This window comes from Perognathus longimembris, chromosome 24 (assembly GCF_023159225.1).
Source record: "Perognathus longimembris pacificus isolate PPM17 chromosome 24, ASM2315922v1, whole genome shotgun sequence".
Lineage (NCBI taxonomy): Eukaryota > Metazoa > Chordata > Mammalia > Rodentia > Heteromyidae > Perognathus > Perognathus longimembris.
In genome coordinates, this window is record NC_063184.1 from 27606992 (window position 1) to 27631585 (window position 24594).

General features: G+C 39.3%; 1 protein-coding gene across 1 annotated transcript in view; it reads left to right on the forward strand.

The window, feature by feature from the left end:
- Iqcm (IQ motif containing M) overlaps nucleotides 1–24594 on the forward strand; it is a 163319-nt gene that overhangs the window by 18554 nt on the left and 120171 nt on the right. The window contains exons 5-6 of the mRNA XM_048333551.1: nucleotides 10270–10360; nucleotides 15009–15097. Of these exons, the coding sequence (XP_048189508.1) occupies nucleotides 10270–10360; nucleotides 15009–15097 (180 nt within the window). The remainder of the gene's footprint in view (nucleotides 1–10269; nucleotides 10361–15008; nucleotides 15098–24594) is intronic.

Here is a 24594-nt window from a genome sequence, read left to right on the forward strand (position 1 = left end):
CTTAAACTCCACCTATTTTTCTGTAACAATTTCCTGTGTACTGAAGGCATGAAAGTATAATTCTGTAAAATTGTGACCCCCTCCCCATACACCCTATTTTCAATCTGGGTGCTAGATAGCATGAAGATAACTTGCTTTATAATCAGTTTGGCAGGACTTGGATGGTTTCTGGGTCAAAACCTGAATAGTGAGGCTGTGCCACCTTGGTTTTGAGTTTGACTACTGAGAGTAGAGAAAGAAAGTGATGAGGTAATGTGTTTGTCACCAATAATGGTTGGACTGGTAGATAGGAGTCCAGCTCATTACCCAACAAGGGACAATTTGTGAGACCAGGAGGAAAGACTATCACAAATAGCATGCAAATAATCTTCTTCACACCAGATGATAAATATTGGTCTGTGATTTACTAAGCAAAGGTAATGCCAGACCTCTGAGACATCCCAGCTTGTATTTACCTAATAGTCATACATTTACTATGCATCGTTATGGGGTCTGGGAAGGGTTTGAAATTTCCCCTTATTGACAAGCCAGGAAGCATTTGTCACAGTTTTGGACCTGCAGGCAGAAGGCACAGAATTAGGACTTGACAGAGACAAGGACCTTGTTACTTGGAGCATGGCGTGTAGGCCGAGCTTCATCATGAGCTGTATCATATCAACCCCACCCAACCCCTCCAGCCCCTGGCCCAAGTCTCCTAGGAACAGTGTATTACAGCGGAGATGCCTGAGCTTGAGCCTAATAATGTTTTTGGTGGTTTTTTTTTCCTGTGTTTTTTTGGGTGGTCTTGCTTTTGTCCCAAAGAGAGATGTCACCTCATTCCCCAAAGTGCATGGTACAAACCCTTGGAAATGGTTGGGGTGAAGCGAAAAATGGCAGAGTCTTACCTCCTCCGCAAATCTGGCATGATTGTTAGGAGTATTCTTGGTGGACAGCCTCTTCTAGTAGTAAGGAACCAAATAAGAATTTCTTATACATCATCTCTATGTACAACTATTTGCAATTTCATAGCATTATTACCTCCTCCTTTTTCTGTTAGCAAAAATGGGAATGCGTGTTAGTAGCAGATGTCAGGCTCAGTGTGGCTAAAGAAGAAGCTAAAATCATAGCTAAGTGCTTCAGCAGGCCCCATAGCACAGTGTTCTTAACTCCTGGTCTAATGCCATCTATGTTAGATAGTTTTGCATTGCTAATAATTTTCAGGCCATGTTGGTTTTTTCCCATTATTTTCTTTATAATTTAGGACATGACTCCTTGCTCATGTAATAGTACATTTTGATTCTATCAGTCTATTGTTTCTCTACAAATTGTTTTCTACTTTTAGTTGAGATGAAAAATATTGTTTATTTCTGAAGGTCTGTTGTTTTCACAAAGTTCTAGGAAATCAGGTCAGAAAATAAAATTACCTGCAGTCTTAGAATTGCAGTTGTACAGATAAAATGTACATCAGACACAGTTTGTCTAACCACCCCACCTGCATTTTACTAATAAGAAAGCTCAAGTCAAGAGGAGCTCAGTGATTGCCACTCAAGGCCATGGGTCTTATTAATGGTAAACAAGACCAGAACCCATGTAGGTTCTCTTTCTCTTTTTCTTTTTGTATATGAAATTCAGTGATCTCTGGCTGCACTACATTGCATTCTGAAAGAAAAACAATTTCAGGATATTGGTAGAAGTTTAGTGCTTTCACATTAGTGCATTTTTGAAGTTTCATTGGATAACAGTAGTTCCTCTATTTTCTGTGTATAGCATAATCATATAGCTATCAAAACGATAACAATTGTTATTCTTTATTTTAAACTTTTTATTACCTTTATGTAGTTGTACAAAGGAGTTGCCATTTAACAAAGCAGCTTGTGAATGTGTTATACCTTGATTGACCGTTCACCATTCTCAACCATCTTGCCCCCATCCCACCCCTCTGCTCACTCCTCCTAATTCTGGTCATGTCTACAGTGGATTCTTGTCTGAATTTTCCCCTTTAAATCAGGAGTAGGCCCAAATGCAAATACTTTATTGAGATGAGGCGATATAAACGTGTGGAATATCCCTTGGGACAAAGGGAGAGATGCAGCGCATAACAAACTAGAGAAAGCACAGCCACCTAGACCAGTTCTGATTCCACATAGTTCCTGCTATGGCCTTGACCCCTGGTCTACGCCCGCCTCTAGGGGGGGCTCTCCTGCTGCCATGTTTGAATACCTGGCCTGAATACAGTGTGATTTAAAATGCTTGTTGTATCTTGAAGTATGATTTTTGTCACATAGGCTTCTAGAGCTAAATGCAATATCAGTTATCAGGTACACTAACCATTCATTATGCTGAAAAGAAAATAAAGGAGACCGGTTGACGTTCCCAGAGATGGCTTTGTCACCCCGACTGTGACCGGAGCAGATTTCCACACTCCTGGTCTTCTGTACTTTTTGTGTTGTCTTAAGCCATTTAAAAAATAGAATAGTCTATTTTCTAATAAAACAAAAGGAAATGTGGATTCAACATGTAGCAAAATACTTTGTATGAAAGTTCTTAGGAACTGATCAAGAATGAATTATTAGGGCTGGGGATATAGCCTAGTGGCAAGAGTGCCTGCCTCGGATACACGAGGCCCTAGGTTTGATTCCCCAGCACCACATATACAGAAAACGGCCAGAAGCGGCGCTGTGGCTCAAGTGGCAGAGTGCTAGCCTTGAGCGGGAAGAAGCCAGGGACAGTGCTCAGGCCCTGAGTCCAAGGCCCAGGACTGGCCAAAAAAAAAAAAGAATGAATTATTAAATATGTTCCTAAAGGGCCCAAGTGACATGCAACGGTATATGAGACCTTTTTGTTTCTGTCCTTATACTGGAGGACTATAAAAGTAATAAAGAATTACCAAAGTTAAGATCTTTGATACTGACTTTAAATGTCATAAGACTTCAAAGGAGGAGGGGGGGAATTGAGAGAAGGTGAGATGAGACAGGGAAAGGGAGACAGAACTGGTGATTTGAAGCTTTTTAACTCTCTCTATTCCAATAAATTTTTAGTGGCATATTCCTCCACTATGGCCACAGGGATGTTGCTATATTTGTTAGAATACACCAATCCTAGAATAATACATGAATGTGTGTTGATGCTTCACAAAGTTCTGAATGCGAATGGGGCAAAAAATCCCCATCAGACAGAACTCTTCTACTTTCTGTTCTTCCATGATCATTTTTAGAGATGTAGGTTTGCATTGTTCGTTGTCAATGTTGGCATATGTATACATACATACATACATACACACACACACACACACACACACACACACACACACATATATATATATATATATATATTATGGAACCTTGCAAACCTCAGACACCAGAGCTGGGACGTGAAGTAGGAAATGAAAACGTCCCATCATGTGAGACACGAGGTGTTTCCCTGCTTGGCAGTTCTTGTGCGCATGCGGACGAGGGGACACTGTGGCAGGACGCGGCGTGATTCATGCTGCCAAAATTAAATACATAAAAACGACCTTCACTTGCAAACTACCCCTAATGCCTGAAAGTTCCCACTTTCTATGTTTAGCAGCCCTGTCCTGGTAATTACACCCTTCTCCCACTGAATACCTGTTGTGAGTTATGAAATTATAAATAACCCTCTTTCCTGCTAGGTCAAGGTTACTAAATGGTGATGATAAAGGACGGTGATATTTTTGGCTTCTCTCTGAGTGCTGGTATTTCCTCCACATCCATAACACGTGAATATAATTACTTTTGATAATTACTTTTTTTTTTTTTTTGGCCAGTCCTGGGGCTTGGACTCAGGGCCTGAGCACTGTCCCTGGCTTCTTTTTGCTCAAGGCTAACACTCTGCCACTTGAGCTACAGCGCCACTTCTGGCCGTTTTCTGTATATGTGGTGCTGGGGAATCGAACCTAGGGCCTCGTGTATCCGAGGCAGGCACTCTTGCCACTAGGCTATATCCCCAGCCTGATAATTACTTTTAAAAAGGCCACCTCCCCCACTTCCCAACGGATATTTGCTCCCTTCCCAGGTTTCTTCAGAGAATGTTCTGACTAGGGTCACATGAGTTCTTTGACTTCCTCAGATTCGCTTGAGGTCCTCAGAGAGCGCTCCTGTGTGTTTATCTATTTACAAAGTTCAGTATGAGGATTTAAGTGCCTTATTTGGGGGAAGCGTGGTGAGAGGGCTTTGGTATTATTAGTAAGTTTCCTCTTTCCCCAGCTTCAGAATTGGGAAACTCCTACAGAGCACCCGAGATGAGAATGTCCTTCGCAGATACACAAGGGTCCAGGCACGGAAACCCAGAGAAGATGAAGTGATGTCTTCTTAGCTACTAAATAACAGACAACGAACCTATAGCAGAGAGAATCCTCTGCTTTCCGAGTGCCCATGGGCTCAGCGCCTTGGATAGATTCGGTGTAGAAAACTCCGCACACCACAATCCATTTCCAGTGCTCTGACGGACACCCACCAGTTTCTTTCTTTTTTTTTTTTTGCCAGTCCTGGGCGTTGGACTCAGGGCCTGAGCACTGTCCCTGGCTTCTTTTTGCTCAAGGCTAGCACTCTGCCACTTGAGCCACAGCGCCACTTCTGGCTTTTTCTGTTTATGTGGTACTGAGGACTCAAACCCAGGGCTTCATGCATGCTAGGCAAGCACTCTACCACTAAGCCACATTCCCAGCCCTCAAAAGGTTCTTCTAAATCTTCCTTGAGGTCTCGGTCTTTGATGCCCATAACTTGTTTATTATTGTAATTTTTTTGAAGGGGGGGAGGGAAGGTGTGCTAGGGATTGAACCCAGGGCCTTTTACATAGCAGTCAAACATTATCACTGAGCTATACCCTTAACCCTAATTCAAGCATCTTTTATTCTAGAGGCTACCATTCTTTATGCAAAAGTACGCATGGAGAATTATCTCCTGCCATCTGTTTTAATTTTAATTACTACAGCAAATGGGGGCTCTCAAGCAAGCCTGAGCAAAGCTGAGATTTGGAGCAGCCATGCTTCAGTTCTTACATCTTAGAGGCTGTTGAGGAGGGAGGCCTAGGAAGACCAATTCACACACATTTCATCCCAGCCTGACTGTGATATTTACCTGGTAAAGAGTCAGCCATCTCCCAAGGGGATAACTGGTAGCCTAGTCATAAAACTAAAAGATATATTTCAGTCTGTATCTGGAATTCATGAACGAATGGAATAATATTTATGAATAATAATATTCATAAATAATGAATACTCATAAGCATTCATAAATATTAATGCATCTATGAATAGATTCCAAAGGTATGAATTCCAGAATACTTTTGGAATTTCTCAAGTATTTTGTAGCTAATTTAATTCCCCAGAACATTGGCTTTATAAACCCCAGGTTCGTTTTCTCAGTCCTAGCATCTATAAGACCACCTCTCACATTGTAGGCATTCAGTAAGTATCTCTTGAGTAAATGACTGATAAACGGGATGCACAGAATACCAGAACCTGTCCTGAACAACCACCCAGCAGTCCACAGCCTGGTGAGGACTTGGTATTGAGTGTGACACACGTGTGCGGGAAGTTCTAACAGTAGCAAACCATGTGACATCCATTCAGCCCACACACAAGAATGTGAAATGTCAGGAAATCGCAATCTGTCATTCTTGACTAATGAATCTGTCTAAAATTTCCAACATTTTAAGTTATAATTTTATTATAATTACCTCATATGAAATGGAATACAACTTAAATAGTGTGGTCTTTAAAAGAAAGGGGAAAAAACCATATTATAGCCACTCTGTATACAAAAATCTCATCTTGGGTTTTTTTTTTTTTTGAATGAAGAAGAGCAGGAGTTAAGTGATATGAAGGACTTTTATAGTGTGGTCAAGTATTTGTGTAGTAGAGATCTTGTTCTTGTAGGGCAACCATCTTCCTAGAGGACAGTCCTCTCTCTGGTCTTCCAGAAAGTTCTTGGTCAGTCTCTACCAGGATACACTTGTGATGGATAGTACAGTCCAGTTTCTAAATTATTTAAACTCTAAATTCTAGAAAATTCAATTCTCAGTAACCCACTGGCCCAATCTTTTTCGTGTGTGTGTGTGTCTCTCTGTGTGTGTGTGTGTTACGTTAGTGCCTTGTACTTGGCTAGTCAGCAAATACCACCAGACCTAGGTCCCCAAATCTTTAAGATGTGTGTGTGTGTGTGTGTGTGTGTGTGTGTGTATGCTAGTACTAGGCTTGGACTCAGGGCCAGGGTACTGGTCCCTGAGATATTGTGCTCAAGGCCAGTGTTCTACCACTTGAGCCACAGCTCTACTTCTATCTTTTTGGTGGTTCATTGAAGGTAAGTGTCTCATGGACTTTCCTACCTGGGCTGGTGTTGTATAGCGAGCCTCAGATCTCAGTAGCTAGGATGACTGGCATGGGCCACTGGAGCCTGGCTAAGGTCTCAGCCTTAGCCATGAGAGGAGAGAGAATAAGCATTTTCTATTGCAATTGATGGCCACTGGCCAGGTCACCAGGGACTGACTCACAATTCATGTTACTCATATCAGAAACAAATCTCTCAAGTGAGAAGTTATGAATTGAAATTTCCCTCAACTGCTTGCAGGAAGTTGACACAACCATAGATATTTCAATTACCTGTTCCAGTATAGAAATGGATAATCTTAAAGTACATAAGAAACCAGAGTATGAACATAGGAATGAAGTAGAGATTATAAAAGTACTCAAGGAGATCTGACAAAGAACCAAAGGAACTTTTATAAATGCAATCAATCCTAATTCAAGATATTATTGGAAACAGAATTAGTAAATTAGAAGTTGCAGCTGAAGAAATCTACCAAATGAGATATAACGAGGACAGTGTGAGAGATTAAGAGCCTTTGGGAATGTATTGGGAAGTTTTAGCACAAACAAAACCAGATTCTTCGAGTTAGGAAACACTGGGGGTGGGGAAAGGTAACTTCAGAAGAGATACTAAACACTGGATCTGAGTACCTGGTTCCAGCAAATGGACGAAACAAGGGATGCGGACAGAAAACAGCGGTGTCAGGGGACGGGAGCTGACTTGATTCTGATCTGCCAGTTTTGGTATTGAGAATATCAAAATGGACATTGGTGAAAATGGATCAAAGCAATGAATAGTATGAAGAATGACAATGTTCATTATACTATCCTCAAAGAAGGAAATGGGAAAAGGAAACTTCTCCTTTGTAGATGTATGCCGGCCTGTAGGCCTGTATGTGTAGAGGGGCTGACAGAAGTACCACAGACTATTACTTTGTAACCAGCAGGACCATGAGGCAGGAGTTAGTACTTGTAACTGGAAAGTTTTACAAAGATGGACAGCTGGGGAATAACCTGTTCAAGTGGATTCAAAGTACCAGCCAAAGATAGACGATTAATAACAGAAAGGAATCTTTCTAATGGTTTGTTTATAAATGGTATAAAATTCTGTAATGGTATAAAGATATCTTTACAATGGGAAGATTTGTCAATTAGAAACTCAAAGATCCTATTTAGTAATAGCTCTGGTTGTGAGAGGGTGACATGCCACCCCTTGTGTAATATTCCTGTCAAAATAATTTCAATCAAATCAATCTTGTCCTCAAGAATATCCTGTCAGAGCAGAAAAAAGCAAGTGAGAGAAGTTTTGGCTACCAGTACTAGCCAATGAAGGACAGTCACGGTTGTGAATATCATCTAAAAATTCTGGCAGCTATATCTAAAATACATAGATAAGGAATACATGAAATGATGGCAAAAGTTAGTTACTGGGGAACGACATTAGAAGTAAGTATCATAACAATGATATTTAAAATTCCATAATTTGGAAATAAAATATTATTTATTTCATTTATGAAGGACAGAGAGATAATATTATGACCACAGTATGAGTTCAGTTGAAAACAAAAACATGTTAATGATCCAGATGGGAGATGATAAAGGTCTATGCAGGCAGAATAACTGAAAAAAAATGGATTTAATGCTGAATTATTTGAAGGTATTGTGAGGGAGAGTGGACGGGGATGGAAAGGAGTGGTATTAATGATGAGTGGGTTATGTTGACAGAGAGGGATAATTATTACATTTGCATTTGGAGCTCACAAATAGTGTAAGATACATAGATGTGTGATCTAGGCATATTTAGGTACTAAATAGGCCTATTCTGAACTAGATCACTCTATAAAAGGCTAGGTTGTAGTTGTAAGAAAGAGCTGTGGGCCTACACGCTAGCTGAAGGTGGTTAAAGCAAAATGAATCCTGAAGGAGGAGGGTAAAAAGTCAGAAAGGAAGAGGGTGGAATGGGTGATGTGATTTTCAGGTGAAAGAATGATGGTGTCTCTCAGGAGTCTGGTAAATGCTGTTAGGACTCGAGTCCTTTGGTTGGCAGTTGATTGCATATCTTTTCAAATCTCCTTGTCCACCTCCCTTTCAGTAATTATTCTAATCAGAAGTGCTTTAAAATTCATGTTCCAGAGATAAAATCCTCGTTTTGTAAAATTGGTGTAGAGACGAGATTTTACATGAAAGGAATGATTGCAAACTTGAGTGTCACTGGTGTGTCTAGTTTCTCATTTTAAGGCTGTTAATTACAAGCAGTGTGGGATTTTTATGTTTTAATTGCCTTTGTGGACCTCTTCTTTAATTTGGCACTGCTGTTCAGGGGGCAAAAACTGCATTTATTTTGTATTTTGCATGCAGTCTTCACATGCTTTAGTTAAATGGTACTGTAGAGGACTTTCAGTTTAATACTTAACTGGATTATACCCAAATTTTTAGAAGGTTTTTTTTTTTTAACGTAACTAGTATCTACCTTTTATTATCATTGGACTGCTTATTATGCATCTTTAAGAAATGCAGACATATATAAAAAGAAGAGTGAAAGTTCCTATTATAACTTCAACTTTCTCTCCAAAGATACGGATTGTTGATAATTTTTAGCGTGAGGTTAAGTGTTGGACAGTATAGCTTTGGTCTGCAGAAAATGAACACCAGATTCTCAATGGCCTGCTTCACATGCAAGAAAGATTGAGTTCTGCCCTTTCTTCCTCCTCCTGACTGTGTGACCGTGTGACCATCTTTGCTAGCTGCTAACTTAGAACATTGTCTCTGGAATTCTACTTCAATGTAATATTCTAGTCCTCAGCCTGCCCCATGTGTTTTATAGAAATGTAAGCTTTAGGATCATACTCTGAAGTAAGGGAGGAAGAAGTTTTCCCCTTCGTGATGGGATACTAGCGTAGACTATGGTAATAAGACCTGGCTTTGCATCTCCAAAGGTCTCAAGCAAGCTGCTTCTCCTCATGCGTGAACACAGAACTTTGTAAAAAAAACAAACCAACTGTTCTGAGGCTCACATGAGAATTTAGAGAGAGTGCTAACCAGAAAATCTGGCATCATATAGTCAATAAATATTAATGCTTGGTTTTCCATTTCTCTCAGATTTTTATACTATTTATTACATATTTAAAATGAAATCACATAATATAATTTAGAAGAATGTCCTTTTCTGTTTGGAACCCCAAGTATTTTGTAAGTTTTTCAGAAGCAAAGTTTCTCCCATATATATCTTTTAATCTTTCCAAGTTGTAAGTTAGAAGGTACATAGCTAACCCAACATGGTATGCTTGTTCTAATGCTCCAGACTATTGAGAAGTCTGTTATCTGCAAGAAATAGGAACTGTATGGAGATTTTTAAACTTGTTTATGATGGTTGACTATAAGTATGTAAGTGGTAGAGTGCTTGCTTAGCACGTGTAAGACCCAGGATTCAATCCATAGCACTGCAATTTTTTTTAAAAGCTTATATAAACTTCTCTTTAGGTGCTAACAAGCAGATTATTTTTTTCTGAACCCTCTATGTTCTTTCCTACTTACATTAATGATTTACTAAATTATTTGAAAATAGGAGGGTCTCCTTTATGAACTAAGCTTCATGATAAGATAATAAGGCTGATACTTATGAATGAGGCCATTTGTAGTGGGATGTGCTATGCTGGTGCAGGCATATTTTTTTTTTTCTGGGAGAGATCCTTTGTGATCTATACAGTTCATTTATGCTATACTTGTCCAGTCTTAAATTCTAGTAATTGCAAAACCTCTGGGGAGCGTGGGGTGGGGGAAAAATCCACTCAAATGTGTTTCTCGAATAGCTCTGTGACAGTAATTCTTTCTGAAGAAGACCGTACCTCTTCTCATTAAAAAAAAAAGTCTGTGATGCGCAATATAGTTTGCAAAACACATTTAGGACTCGAAAACCGGGTTTTTGCCGCCGTGTATGATTTAAACTTTATTTTATATTCTAGAGCAAGTTACACTGGATAAGATAATGACTGCTATTGAATCTGTGAGTAAGAAAATGCAGAAGGAAAAACAACAGCTCCCTGGGAAGCCCAGGTAATGTTTCGTTTGTCTGTCATCCTATCTATCCGGTTCTGTCTGTCTGTCTGATCTATTTCTCTCTGTATCATCTTTCTATCCATCTATCTGATTGATCTATCTGTATCAATCTACTCCTGTCAATATTTATCATCGATCTCTCTATATCTATCATCTATCTACCTGTCTGTCTGATCTATTTCTCTCTGTATCATCTTTCTATCCATCTATCTGATTGATCTTTATCAATCTACTCCTCTGTCAATATCTATAATCGATCTCTCTGTATCTATCATCTATCTGTCTGTCTGTCTGTCTACATCTGTCCTTTTTCTTTGGCCAATATCCCCTGACCAATTGCCACGGTTTCTCTATCTATTAACGTCTCCTGCTTGAGACTAATTTATCATTCTGCCCGAGTCCCTCAAAGCATATCAATCATCGGAAATTTTTAGCTTTCAGTTCAATTAACTTTTGAACCGGAGGATGTCTGAGTAGTTCAGCAAACCATCTGGGTTTCACAGTGCATAAGCTCCAATCCAATTTGTGTCTTTCTTGAGGGGGGTGGGGGTGGGGAAAGAAACAAGAAACCACGCCATATTTTATGATAATATTACATAAGTTTGGAATTTTAATAACTCTGCTGTGGCAATTACAGAGCAGAGCGAGTTGTAATTTTCTTTTTTTCCCCTTAAAATCTAATAATGAAAGGTTAGTCTCTTCCTAACAGAAGGTGGAAGCTGGTTGCACAGAACGCGGCTGGGAAGCGGGGAATTTTGAGCATTTTCTTCCGCTTTCCCCAACAGTGATCTGGAGACGGGGCAGCTACTTTGCTGAATTATTCTGCAACCTTTTCCTTCCGGCCTGCAGCGGGGCCTGCCAAGCGGGGGTGGTGGGGGGGGGGACGAGGAGGAGGAGGAGGAGGAGGAAGGGGTTTCCCAAGGCAAGAGAGGCCCGAGGCGCGCTTTCATATCCCTTCCAGGCAACTCCGGGCCGCCCGGTATCTGGAGGGATCAAGGTCCAGCTAGCTACTCCCCGGGGAAAGGGCCGCTGTCCTCTGCGCATGCCTATTCCAGGGGGCCGCTGTCCTCTGCGCATGTCTGTCCTGGAGGGGTGGGGTGGGGGGCTTGTCCTCTGCGCATGCCTGTTCTGGGCCCTTGTCTTCTGCGCGTGTCTGTTCCAGTGGCCCGCTGTCCTCTGCGCATGCCTGTTCCAGGGCCGTTGTCCCCTGCGCATGTCTGTTCCAGGGGCGATGTCCTCTGCGCATGTCTGTTCTGGGCCGTTGTCCCCTGCGCATGCCTGTTCTGGGGCCCTGTTCTGGGGGCCCTTGTTCCCTGCGCATGCCTGTTCCATGGCTGTCAGGGATGTTGTCTTTGCCAGGCCTGCTATCTCTTGTCTTTCCAGGAAGAAAAGCGGTGGTTGTCTCTGCTCCCATCACTGCCCCTTCCTATCTGTCTGGGTTTTTCTGTATCTCCCTCGGCTTCTTTGGCGTTCATTCATCAACATTACACTATCAGGAATAGGGGGGTAATAGGCACATCCTACAAATAATAAGACATTTGAGAAAATACAGTCTTGGCTATCAAGTATGACTCATGTCTTCCCGCATTTGTGTTGTGAATTGGGCTTAGCCCTAGGAGAAATGGGATATGTGTGGTTTCAGTGCCAGCCATTTTGTTTGGTTTGTGATAAAAAGAAATTACCAAGGAGGAGAAATCATTGCATTGACAAAGTTCTTGAACATTTCCTTTCTGTCTTTACCAAATTTAACTAAAAGCCCAGGTCGGTCTAACAGAGCAGTACTCATGATAAAGAATACTTCAGCATAAACAGATTTACCCAAATAATTTAGAATCTCAAGTCAACTTTTATAGTTCCCCCCCCCCCCCCCCCCAGCTGAGGACCGAACTTGGGGCCTTGCGCTTGCCAGGTTCTTCTGCTGAGCTAAATCCCCACTCTCTCAAGTCAACTTTTAATAACTAGGGAAGTTAACTTGAGTGTCTTTGAAAATCATTCCAATATATTTAGATGAACCCTGTAATCCAAGAAAGAATAATAATGATTTAGGGACAAGTAGAAGACTCATTAATAATAAATCTGATCAGGTATAATATCTTTCAGTGAAATGTCTTTTCTCAAGCGGGTTGACTATTTCTCAGAGAGTTGTTTCTTCTGCAACCAGTGGAAGAGGAAAGTCTCTTGACACCCCCAAGTTCCCATTTTTAATGAAAACATGTCCTGCTTAATGAGGAAGATCAACACCCATTGAAATTAAGAGCAAGTGCATGTACTTCAGTGACAGCCTGGGGCACATAAAGCCTGAACTTCAATCCACCTGAGCTGCCTTGTCTTTATTTATAGCCAGTTTATGGTGGTAACTTGTTTCCTACCTTAGCAGTTAGCTTCATTTCATTAATGTAAGGAGCGAGATGGGAATGCTGAAAGAGCGAGAAATGCAGAAATGAGTGTTTTGGGACATGGTGACTCAGATTCTTTGAAAACCTGTGCTTAAATAGACAAAAAGAAAAATCATCAGACTGAATTTTATTTTTAATTGAAATCCAGTTCTCTGCATAATGCAGATAGGAAAGCTTAGCAATGAGAATTTAAACAACAGAAGGAGAATAGAATCAATTAGGAAATCAGGTAGAGAATTGTTGACAATTAGGCTCCTGGACTAATTACCCTGAATTACCCAGTTCTTTGTGAGACTCTGTAAAGGTTTCTGATTCACATAGACTCATGTGACAGATGTGAGACAGGTTTTGTGTGTAATCTACTTAATACCCTCATAAGGGCGCCTTGGGAAACACAAATTGTTAAGGTGACTCAATAATTTTAGGGCAGCTATAAGAAAAGACTGGCTCGACCAAAGAAATTTCCGAGAACCAAGTATGAAGAAATATGAGAGAATCTTCGAAAGACATGGTTTCCTTTTGCACCTTTCTGTATTTTTGAACTGCAGAGAGAAAACAAAATGAAATACTTCTTCATTTTTCCACACTTAAGCTCATGAAAGTCGGGTTCCTTCATGTACCTTTGAATTTGAAAGTCAAAAATTGTCACTCATTTGAACAATCTTTTTTTTTTTTCTAGGACAATACTGATAGGTTTAGATGTGCATCCCAAAATGTTAACATTTCCATAAAAATTGCTTTGTTTAGTAGTGCTGAGCTTTCAGTCAATAATATCTGGTGTGTTTGAAAGGATCACACTGTATTTCTGTAAGTAGATTTTGTAACTCGAGCCTCATTGTGTGATCGGTGAGAATTTTCGGTGTGTTGCATGACAAGCCATGCTTATGTTATTCTGATCCATTTGTAAGGTAGTAAGGAAATGGCATTTCTGATTTTCACAATCTTTACAAAAAACAACTGTGAGACAATAGTTTCCCTATTGGTAGCCCAAACTACCTTGGGACTACCTCCTAAGTGCTGAGATGACAGGTAAGTACCACTGTGCCCAGTCACCCTATTCAATATATTGAAACAACACTGCTCTTTTACCTGAAGGATTTTAAATATTTTTTCTTAAGTTGACTTATTGTCTGCCTCTATTAGATTCTATTAGATTTAGTACAGAAGTAATGACAAAAATACCATTTGTGGCCAGGTACTGGTGGCTTATGACTATAATCCTCATTAATCAATAGGCTGAGATCTGAGAATCACAGTTCAAAGCCAGCCTGGCCATGAAAGACCATGAAACTCTTCAGACACCAAAAAGCCAGAAGTAGAGCTGTGGCTCAAGTGGTAGAGTTGTAGCTTTGAGCAAAAAAGCTCAAGGACAGCAACCCAGGCCCTAAATTCAAGCCCCAGGATTGGTACAAATAAATACACACACACATAAAACACACACAATACACACACATGCACACGTGCCCCATTTGCTCTAATTTGATTATATAATACTTCATCCTTGACTACTTAAAATACAAAGCAAAGCAAACTATGGCTGACCAGTATCTCTTTGACTCATTCTTGGTAGCATATAAATTCTAGAATTTTAAATAGAGCTTTACCAAAGTGCCTACACCCTCAAGTCTTTCCTATGTTCTCTTGACACAGTTTATGGGTTACTTCAGTCATATGGTCAAATCCTATGGGTATGTCATATGAGTCACACTGAAATGAATGGACCTTCTAAGTTATTCATTTCCTGTCTATTGAGTGTATATCTTGACCTAAATATAAAGCTCTGAGCAGTCTGATCCCTCATAAACCTTAGTTTTTGATTAGCAAACTCACTTAAAAATGAAAAACTTTTGTAGCTCATGATATTTGAACCAGCAACATCACCTCTAAACTGTAGAAAGTAATTGTTATTAAAAATCTCTTGTACTAGAACAAATTATATGAAAATAATTCAACAAATACTACAACCAAAAATACAAAATATAGTGCATCTTCATTTTCCTGATGTTCGATGGAGCTTCTTCAGAAAGCAGATGTCTCTGCGTTACTTGTGCTTAGAATCAGCAAAGTTTTTTTTTACTAAATTTGTTGATATTTATTCCTCAGGGGCTTCAGGGTACAGGAGGTTTAGCCCCGTTGAAGTGAGTTTCTGAGCCTTGTGTTTAATCCTGCAACTTTAGTCTTGGAGTATTCATAACACCAATGAGAACTATGAAATCACTCAGAGATGTGCCTTTCTGTTTTGGAAACAGAGGGTTGGAATCCTCACACGCCCTTGCCACGTGTCCTAGCGTGTTTTTACAGCCCGTGACCTCCGCCGAGGGAACTCAGAGAGAAACTGGTAAGTTTCATTATGTCAATGCTAGTAGCGGAATACTACGTTTGATAGGTTCATTGAAAATACAATATCAAAGAACAAGAATTTAACATTTATTTTCTTTATACCTTGTTTTGGATGCTGTGTCAAAAGAAAGTTGGGTACTAGTGGCTCACACCTAGAATCTTCACAACCTAGGAGGCTGAGATCTGAGGATCTCAGTTGCCATCCACCAGCCTAGGCAGGAAAGTCCAGGAGACTCTTAACTCCAGTTAACCAGCAAAAAGCCAGAAGTGGATCTGTGGTTCAAAGTACCAGCCCTGATCAGATAAAACTTAAGAAACAGGACAGAGGCCTTGAGTTCAAATGTTAATATCAGCACAAAGTAGAGAAGTAGATATATAAATAAATAAATACTTTTTGAAACAACTACAGGTTACAAACCTTCATTCCTTTAGACTTTCATATATTTAAAACAATTTTTTAGTTGGTTGTGGGACCTGAACTCAGAGCCTGGGCACTGTCCCTGAGCCTCTTTGTGTTCAAGGCTAGCACTCTACCACTTGAGCTGCAGCATCGCTTCTAGTTTTTGAGTGCTTAATTGGAGATAAGTGTCTCTTAGGACCTTTCTAGATCCTCAGATCTCAGCATCCTGAGTAGGTAGGATTACAAGTGGGAGCCTCCGGCTGAGAGATTGGATTTAAAAAAAAATTAGGTATTCATGTTGAAGGTGGCAGAAATGATAAAGATAAATTACCATAGTTTGGAAGTCTTCCCTATCATTTAATTACTAGTATCTTAAAAGTATGTATACAATTCTTCAAAAGAATGTTAAATATGATTCTTTAAAGTCCCTTAAATCTGACTGAGACACTCTGGAAGTTAGAGATTATTTCAAGACCCAGGGGCCTATTGATTCAAAGAAACATTTTGCAGTTTTTTTCCCCCCTTCTTTTAAACTTGTTCTCATGTTCTTGAGCTCCAGGGTGTCATTAAGAGAAAACCGATCCTGTACAGGGGGACTTTGATTGATTTAGGAAAAAAAAATAAATTCAAGTCTTCAGAATAAACTCCTAGGGGCTCTCAAGGCACTGTTGTATGAAGTGTTCTTTAGCTCAGGCCAGTTTTGCCATCTTCTGTCTGTTCAGATTATTATACAAGAAATTGAAGCAGCAAGTAAAAACTGGTGGGTGCCAAGTTCAGTTCTCTGAGATACATTTTCATTCATCCATCCAGAATTCACAATATCATCCAGAATCTTGATTATATAAATTAAGTCTATTCAAAATCTTTGTTTTTATATTAACCCATAGCTCTAGCTACTTTAAGTCTTTGAGGCCTGGGGATAATGGAACAGTGAGTGTGGGATCAATTAAATTGAATAGCCAGACTCAACATGAAAGGAAATGATGGTGTGTATTCACACACGATGTCGGGTATAAAGAGGGTGAACAGTTTTAATAGATAATAATCTTGAAATAGATAATAAGCATGCAGCTTACATTCAACTGCTCACCCAGACTTTCACCTGCCAGGTGAGTTGCCATTTCATGAGTACTATGTCCAGCTATGTGCTATGATGTTATAGATGCCATTCCTCCATCATCCACAGGCTTTGTGCAAACACCTCCTCCTCAACCAGGTGGTCCCTCAACACCCATTGTCTCCTGGCCCAGCTGCCGTAAGACATTAGGACCTTGTGCTTATTTAATTTCTCCGTGTTTCATATGTCAGAGCCTCCGTAATGTGGTCTCCATGAGGGCAGATAGTTTTAACTGAGTCATTCAGTAATAAATCACTTAGAGCTGAAATAACATGACACACAGAAAGGACTTACAGTATTGTATTAGATGAACAAAGATGACATGGTTTCCAAACAATCGGGGTGAAAATACATTATATCAAGTGTCAAATGTTTCTAGTTTAGTGAAGAAAGTAATCAGCACTCAAATATGCCATTTTTAGTTTGAATTAGAATGTACTGGAAAATAATACAACTGTGAAATTTTGTTTATTTGCTTCTTTTACTGAGAAAATGAGTGAACAATAATTCAAGGAAAAGCTCCTAAATGTAGAAGACCTACCATTATGGGTTAAATAGTAAAAGATAACTTAAAAACCTGATTGAACTACTAGGAAAGCACAAGTCAGGAAACATAAGAAAGCCTGCATGTAGTATGCATTTATAGCACTTGTGTCCTTTATTATCATAAAATTAGAATATCTTAAAGCAAAACAAAATGATTTAATGTTGGAAAGGCTTATATAGTGAGTTTGATGGTAGACAAAATATTAAGAACTACAGGGTAGTATAAATTTGCATGTAGTTTTGACATTTTTGGCCCATGCACTCTGTCTAAATATGGTTTCTTACTACTTTGCATATTATTTACAATTACATTTCCATTCAGTCTTGAAAATTTTACCAATGTGGTTATTACATGTTAGGCAACATTGATGTTTTAGCTTTGATGCTCAAGTTTAAATTAGTTTGTATTGCATTTTCAGTACGTAAAAATTTAAGACAATTATCTTGTAGGGTTTTCTGCTGCTCTCATGAAAAGATAGTGTTTAAAAATGTAAGAGTTTTATTATCTGAAGCTACTTCTTGCCTCATTTTCAGGAAAATGTGGAAAGTATTTTTAATGTGCTAAATTCCAAACAATCAAATTTCTTTCATGCTGGGAGAAATAAGTGCCATGATATTAATAGTGCCCATTACATCTCTAAGAGAAAAACAGTTTTCAGTCATTCAGTAAATGTATCTTAACAGAGATAACCCTTTGGGCACTGTGTACGTGTCAAGAAAAAGAAGTCCTTGTCAACAGGGCTTCGATAAGTTCTATGAGACCAATCTGAAACTTTAAGAGAGACTGAATATAGAGCCAATAAATATCAATACGAAGATTACATATCAATATGTAGAGATAGATTATAGATGCCTCTTACCAGACACAATGGGTAACATATATTTTACCTTTTCAGTCTAATTCAGTCTTGGTTGTAGTGTAACTTACACATCTCAGTATTTCATGGTCACATGTTAAATGTTCAAGGACATGGATTGTTTGTAGTTCCCATAGTGACAGGGCAATTTGGGAGTCTGTGCTTCAAGAACCGCAATCACATTTCTGTATTCGAATTACCTGTTGTAATGCTTGGAGTAGAGTAAATGCAAATCAAGTATTTGGGCAAGGGAGGCTAATAGGAAGACAAAGGAATAAATGGAATATTCCAGCTGGATGGAATAGCAAATTATGCACTAGAATAAAAGTCTCCTTGCTTAGGTACTCACTTAGGTTGTTCATAGGAATGGAGATAAACTGTGTCTGCCTTTCATAATTATTTTGTAGGACCTGGTGAGTATAATACACGAGAGAGCCTTCTAGGTTTTCTTCCATCTATTTTCCTTTTGCAATCTGAAGTAAGTCCTACATTGGGTGATTTAACTCCATTTATGTTCATCTTTATTAGTTTCTAGAAACTGCTCCACCAAATATAGTACATTTTTTTCCCCAGTTACAACTGAGTGGAAAGATATTAGATTCTGAGAAGGAGGAGGTCCTGGGCATCAAGATGATAGCCAAGGACAATTATATTAAATTGCTCAGCATGCTGTGGAATTAATTGCCCATGATCTTAATTATAAATACTTAATTTATAAAACAGCCTCTAAATGTGCAGGTCCACATTTAAATACATGAACAGTTTTGGTAAGAAAGTGTCACTCTGATATCCAATTTAAAACTTAAATATCACTGCTAACTTCAAATCATTATCGTTCTTCTGCTCAAGCCTGACCCATGCCTGAGGGAAGAACAGAAGGATGTGCTGTGTTCTCTCCTGATCTACACTCACATCACACACATACACCCCCATCCACATGCACACAAACGTGCAGAAGGATGCAAGAGACCACTGGCTTTAGTTGCTTTGGTTTTTATTGTTATTGTTGTTCTTGGAGATTGAACTGAATGAAAGCTTGGGTGTTGTCCCAGAACTTCTTTTCCTCAAGGTTAGCAATGGATGACTTGAGCCATACAAAGCTCCACTTCTGGCTTTTTCTGAGTAGTTTTGTGGAGATAGAGTCTCACGGACTTTCCTGTCTGGGCTGGTTTGGATCCTCAGATCTCAGCTTCCTGAGTAGCTAGGATTACAGGCATGAGCCACTAGCCACCTGGTCTGGCTAAACTAAAGTTTTGTGATAATAGTTTCTGTGTTTTCTCTCTAGGTCACCCCGAGTGGTGATAACTATCTTTGCCTTCAATTCAATTCAAGTTGAACCGCGTGTGTCCTTTGGTGCTTTTCCTCCACCTTGCTTGCCGACTTGGGCGTATTTGTTCTCACTTCTGTAAGAAGATGGTTGCGGTATTTAGTTTACCCTCGATGGGCCTGGAGTTGATCCCACGTTAGGAAAGTTATGAGCGATGACTTGTCTTGTGGCGGGTATATGGAGAGGATTCTTGAGGGCATAAACCAAGGAGAAGATTTTGTGATTCTGGGTTTTATTCATCTTCAGCTCAGTATTGCCAAACTGTCTTCCAAAGTTGGGAGCAGTTCAGGCATACACGTTCAGAGAGTGCCTTCCCGTGGCCACTCGGTTACAGGCATTAGTGGGTGTGGGTTAGTTGGAGTGCTGGTGTTTCTGTTTTTTTTTTTTTTTTTTTAACAATTTCCTTTTGTGGTTAGTGGGACTTGAACTCAGTGTCTTGCATTTGAAACGCAAATGTTCTACCATGTGAGCCCTGGCCATTCCTTTGGAATATTTTTGTTTGTTATTTTGTATGGTTTTATGTTGGGGGGAAGGCCGTTACCAGGGCAGGCTTGAACCAAGATCCTGCTATTTACATGGATGGGATGACAGCCATGTTCCCAGACACCCAGCCTTTTCTGTTGAGATGAGAGCTTTTACCCGAGCAGGCCAATCCTCCCAATGTCTGCCTTCAGAATAGCTAGGATTGTAGACTGATCCACCAGTGCCCAGTACAGAAACTTTGGGCTTTATTATTATTATTTTGGTAGGGGGTTGTGGATAGGTGGTTCTCTTTTCCTGGTCATTCAAAGGGTTCTTTCAGAAATATAGTAATATTTCTGAGATATGTTTTAGTGGTTAGCATACTGTGACTATTTTTCTTCTAAAGAAAGGTATGTCCTCCAATGTGAAGAGTACCATTTCATATCAGTAATTCTTTCTCTAAGTTCTGTTCTATTGTTTTCCCTGTATATCATCTCTGTAATTTTTCTTAGAATTCCTTTAAATTCTTTGTGCTTGATGTTGTCCACAGTTATCGTGCCTATTTTCAGTGGCCCTTCCTGTCTTTTCCCATCTACTTTTTGAATTGTGGCTCGGTCAATTTTTTTCTAATGTCTTATTGTCTTCTTTCAGCATTTATGTGTGTGTATGTGTGTGTATATATATATATATGCACACATAACATATATATAAAGAAGAATGTATAACATATTATATATTTATACAATATGTATGTTGTATGTTATATACATTAAATATACAGATACATGTATTTGTAGAATGTTATATAGTGTGTAATGTATGTATATTATATATTTAACATGTATCATATGTTATGTGCAATATTAATATATAATATAAAAATTATATACAGTATACAATTGTATGTTATATGTATATATAACTATATATTTTATATGTTATAACCCATATAACAAATGTTTTTAGTTCTTTCTATAGTGTTTGTTGTGTTTTCTCTCTGCAAACTTATTAGGCAACAGGTTTGGTCAAAATTTCGATATCATTTCTAGCATCTTATCTATTTTTCTCCCAGTATTTTGTATGCCTTGTATATTACTGTCTGAGCATGATCACTGCTTCCTGTTGCAGCATTTGAGGAAGCTTGTGGATGAGTTCCCCGGGGCAGAGTCCGGGTTAATGAAACACCTTTAACATGGAGGATTGTGCAGGTGCATGAGTTCCTCAGCCTTGATTACTCCTAGTTATTTTACTTATGTGGTCGAGTAGCTCTCCTTCTTCTGCCTCACCTGGAGGTTAGGTTCTGAGGCGTATGAAGGGGCGATAAGAGTCTTCATTGAGCTCACCCTTCCCGGCTTCTTGCAGTCCCGTGAGAAGGTCATGCAGGTGCTTCCGCTGGTGTGCGACATGAGCCCCACCTTCCCATCTTCCTGAGTGGATTTGCTTCTCATGACGTGGCTGTTTTTACTCGAGAGTGCTTCTCTGCTCTGCTTGAGACCTGGCATTGTGGACAGTTCCTCTTTACTTCTTCTGCTACTCCACCGAATTTCTATCAGGAAGTTTTGGTTTACCCTGCTATTGTGTTTCCGGGTTGTGGACATCATCCCATTTCATTCAAGAAATTTGTGTTTCGGAGTTTTTAAAATTATTAGCTGTAGATAGTTCCAAAAAGCAAAGGTGGAAGGGTGTATGTTTATCTGCCACAATTTACGAATCAGAAGTTGTATAACATTTTGAGGAATGAAAGTAAATGCCAAGAAGCAAGTCTTCCTGATAGAATTACAGTTTATATGTGAATATTTAACAGAAAATATATAATTTCCAAAATGTCCTCCTCTGTTAAATAATGGTCCTTTTTCTAAGATATAAAGTAAAAAATGAAGTTTCAGTAAGGGCAAATAAGTTTCCTAGGATTACCATAACTAGAATGATTTTAAAAACAGCAGCAATTTATTGTCCTGCAGTTCTTAATGCTAAACATCTGAAACCAAGATTCAAGAGGCCTGACAAGTCAACGAATCTTAAATTGTATAATAAAAGGAAACACCTACTTAAAAATAAAAAGAATCCATTTTTTAAATCCATAAGGGAAGAAATGAGGAAGAGGATAACAAGTATGACAAGAAATGTATTCACTACCTAAGTATGTAACTGTAACCCCTCTATACCTCATCTTTACAATAATGAAAAGAAAATCTGTAAAAAAAAAAATCCATAAGAGAATGAGGAAGAGGAAAGAAGAGAGTGGGGAGGGGGAGGGGAGAAGGAGGGCATATGAGAGAAGAGGGTAAGGAGGGCAAAAGAGGGGAAAAATAGCTGAAAAGTTATTTGGGTAGATAACTGACTTAACAAAAATAATCATGAAATTGTGGGGGTGGATGGAGTAACCTCAGCACACTAACAAATAGAACCATCGATCTAAGATTCTTCTATTCATGAGGTATGATGTCTTCCAAGAAGTTAGGAGATGAGATAAGGAACTACTGAAAGCACTGAGGACCAACAAAAGGAAGGAAGTGCTGAAGATGTATTCTAGGAAAGAAGGGGGTCTTTGAACGGAAGACTGAAATAAACAAAGTGGAATATAGACCTTAAAATCTTAAATAACTACAAGAAAAAATGGTAATATTTAATAGTAATGTCACACCAAGCAGGTTTAGGGTGTACAGGTATACCTGTATTCACTTTCTGCAAGTTAATATATAAAGTATTCAAGGCCACTGGGTTTCAGTCACCAAAACAGTCGTTTTTCAGGGTGTTCTTTAAAATATCAACAATGTCACCTTCCAACCTCTAAACTTTCGAAACAGCAGAGGGTTAACAATAGCCTTAGATACCTGGGATGTGTGGTGGGGCTGGGAATTCTCAAAGTTTCCAAGTTCCTGGCCTCCATTCCTTAGCTTGCTCTGGTGGATTGGGGCCTCAGCTTTGCTGTGACCACTGTTCTGTTCCCCCAGACTTCAGCGCATGAACGAATCTTGGTCAAATGCAGTTCTGAGCTAAGCAGGACCACGCGTTCACCATTAGAACGCCAGAGACCCTCTTGCACACGGGTGTCCAGATTAACAACAACGTGCACAGAAACATAGACTGCAGTCACCTCAACTGGAAGCAATTTGGATTTGGCCAACAGCAAAATGCATGAGTCAATGAGGGTCCATTCATCTACAGGAAGCCTGCATTGCAGAAAGGGGGTTAACCTACCTGTACTTCTTGTGTAAACATGGATGTGTGTTTATAAAGTCAGACAATGAAGGGGAAGCGTGAAAGTATTTTGGGGGACCAAGCTCAGAAACCTATCAGGAAAACTTGCTTTTATAGTTTAACAGCATTGCCAAATATCTTCTCTTCCAAAGACAAACGAACAGAGGAGACAGCCAGAAAATGCAATGGACATATGTGAAAAAAGCAACGTGAAAGGAGTCTGAGGAGCAGGAAGAGATGGGAAGGGGGAGAATGACAGTCGGGGCGACTCAGATGGGGGGGGCACTGGCCATGTTCAGGTGTAACCCCTCATGTGAGCTTTCAACCTTCAGAAAACACAAAGCAAAAGTTGCATTCAGAGTAGAGGAGTGTTTGCAAGAGTGAAGAAATTGATTAGCTTTGAGAAAGATGTTTTAATTGGGAAATAAAATTTTAGGGTAAGGTTTCTGTTCCTAAGTACCCAAGGATTTGTTTAAAAAAAAACAACCAAACAACTGTATACCTAGAGTTTGTGCTGTTTTTATCTTTTTCACTCAAGGTTACAATTCTCCCACTTGAGCAACAATTCTACTTCTGGCTTTTTGGTCATTTATTGGAGCTAAGAGTTTCCCAGAAACTCTTTAAAAAAAAAAATTGTAAAATAGTTTTTATTTTACTTTTTTCTTGTTTATTGTCAAAGTGATGTACAGAGAGGTTACAGTTTCATATGTTAGGCCTTGGGTACGTTTCTTGTACTGTTTGTTACCGCCTCCCTTGTTTTCCCCTCCCCTTCCTCCTCTCCCTCTTGAGTTGTTCAGTTGGTTTAAACCAAATGGTTTTGCAAGTATTGCTTTTGGAGTCCTTTGTCTTTTTATCCTTTGTCTCTTGATTTTGATATTCCCTTTTACTTCCCTAGTTCTTTATCTGAGCTGCCTTTGCTGCCTTTGAACAGATCTCGGCTCCTTCGATAGCTAGGATCACAGGTGTGAGACATCAGAACCAGGCTTCTACGGACACATCTGCGAATATTAATATTTTTCTTAGAACGCAAGTCACTTTAGGCTTGTGAGTGCTAACTCTCACATAGAATATTCCTAGTATCTATTTTCATTCTCCAATACATATGGTAATGAGTGATACACATTTTACAGACTGGTAGATGTAGGTGTCCTCAAAAAAATTGGAATCAATTTCTGTTTGAAGAGAACTCTTCAGTATTGGGTTCTAACTCATAGGGAAACCAAAGTCAGTCATTCTTTGAACTTAATATCCTGGAACAATATTCTAGTGTTCTAAAATGTACTTGAAACCAACAAGGAGCTCTGTTGTCTTTGGATGGTTGAGCTTTGAAGGAGCTCCAAATTGTTCTGTGCAGGCCGTGAGATGAGCTTATAGTTTAGAAAAATGAAGGGAATAACTTTGAGATCACTGTTATATCCCTTCTAAGCTGAAGGGGGAAAATATTTAGTGTTATTCCTGACTCCTTTGCAAGAGGTAAAACATTTCACTACTTTTAAGTTGGAATTAATTTCTAGCAACTATTCAAAGAATGCATTCAATCACACACCAATGGGTATGAGAATGGATTTCATATTTTATGACCCCT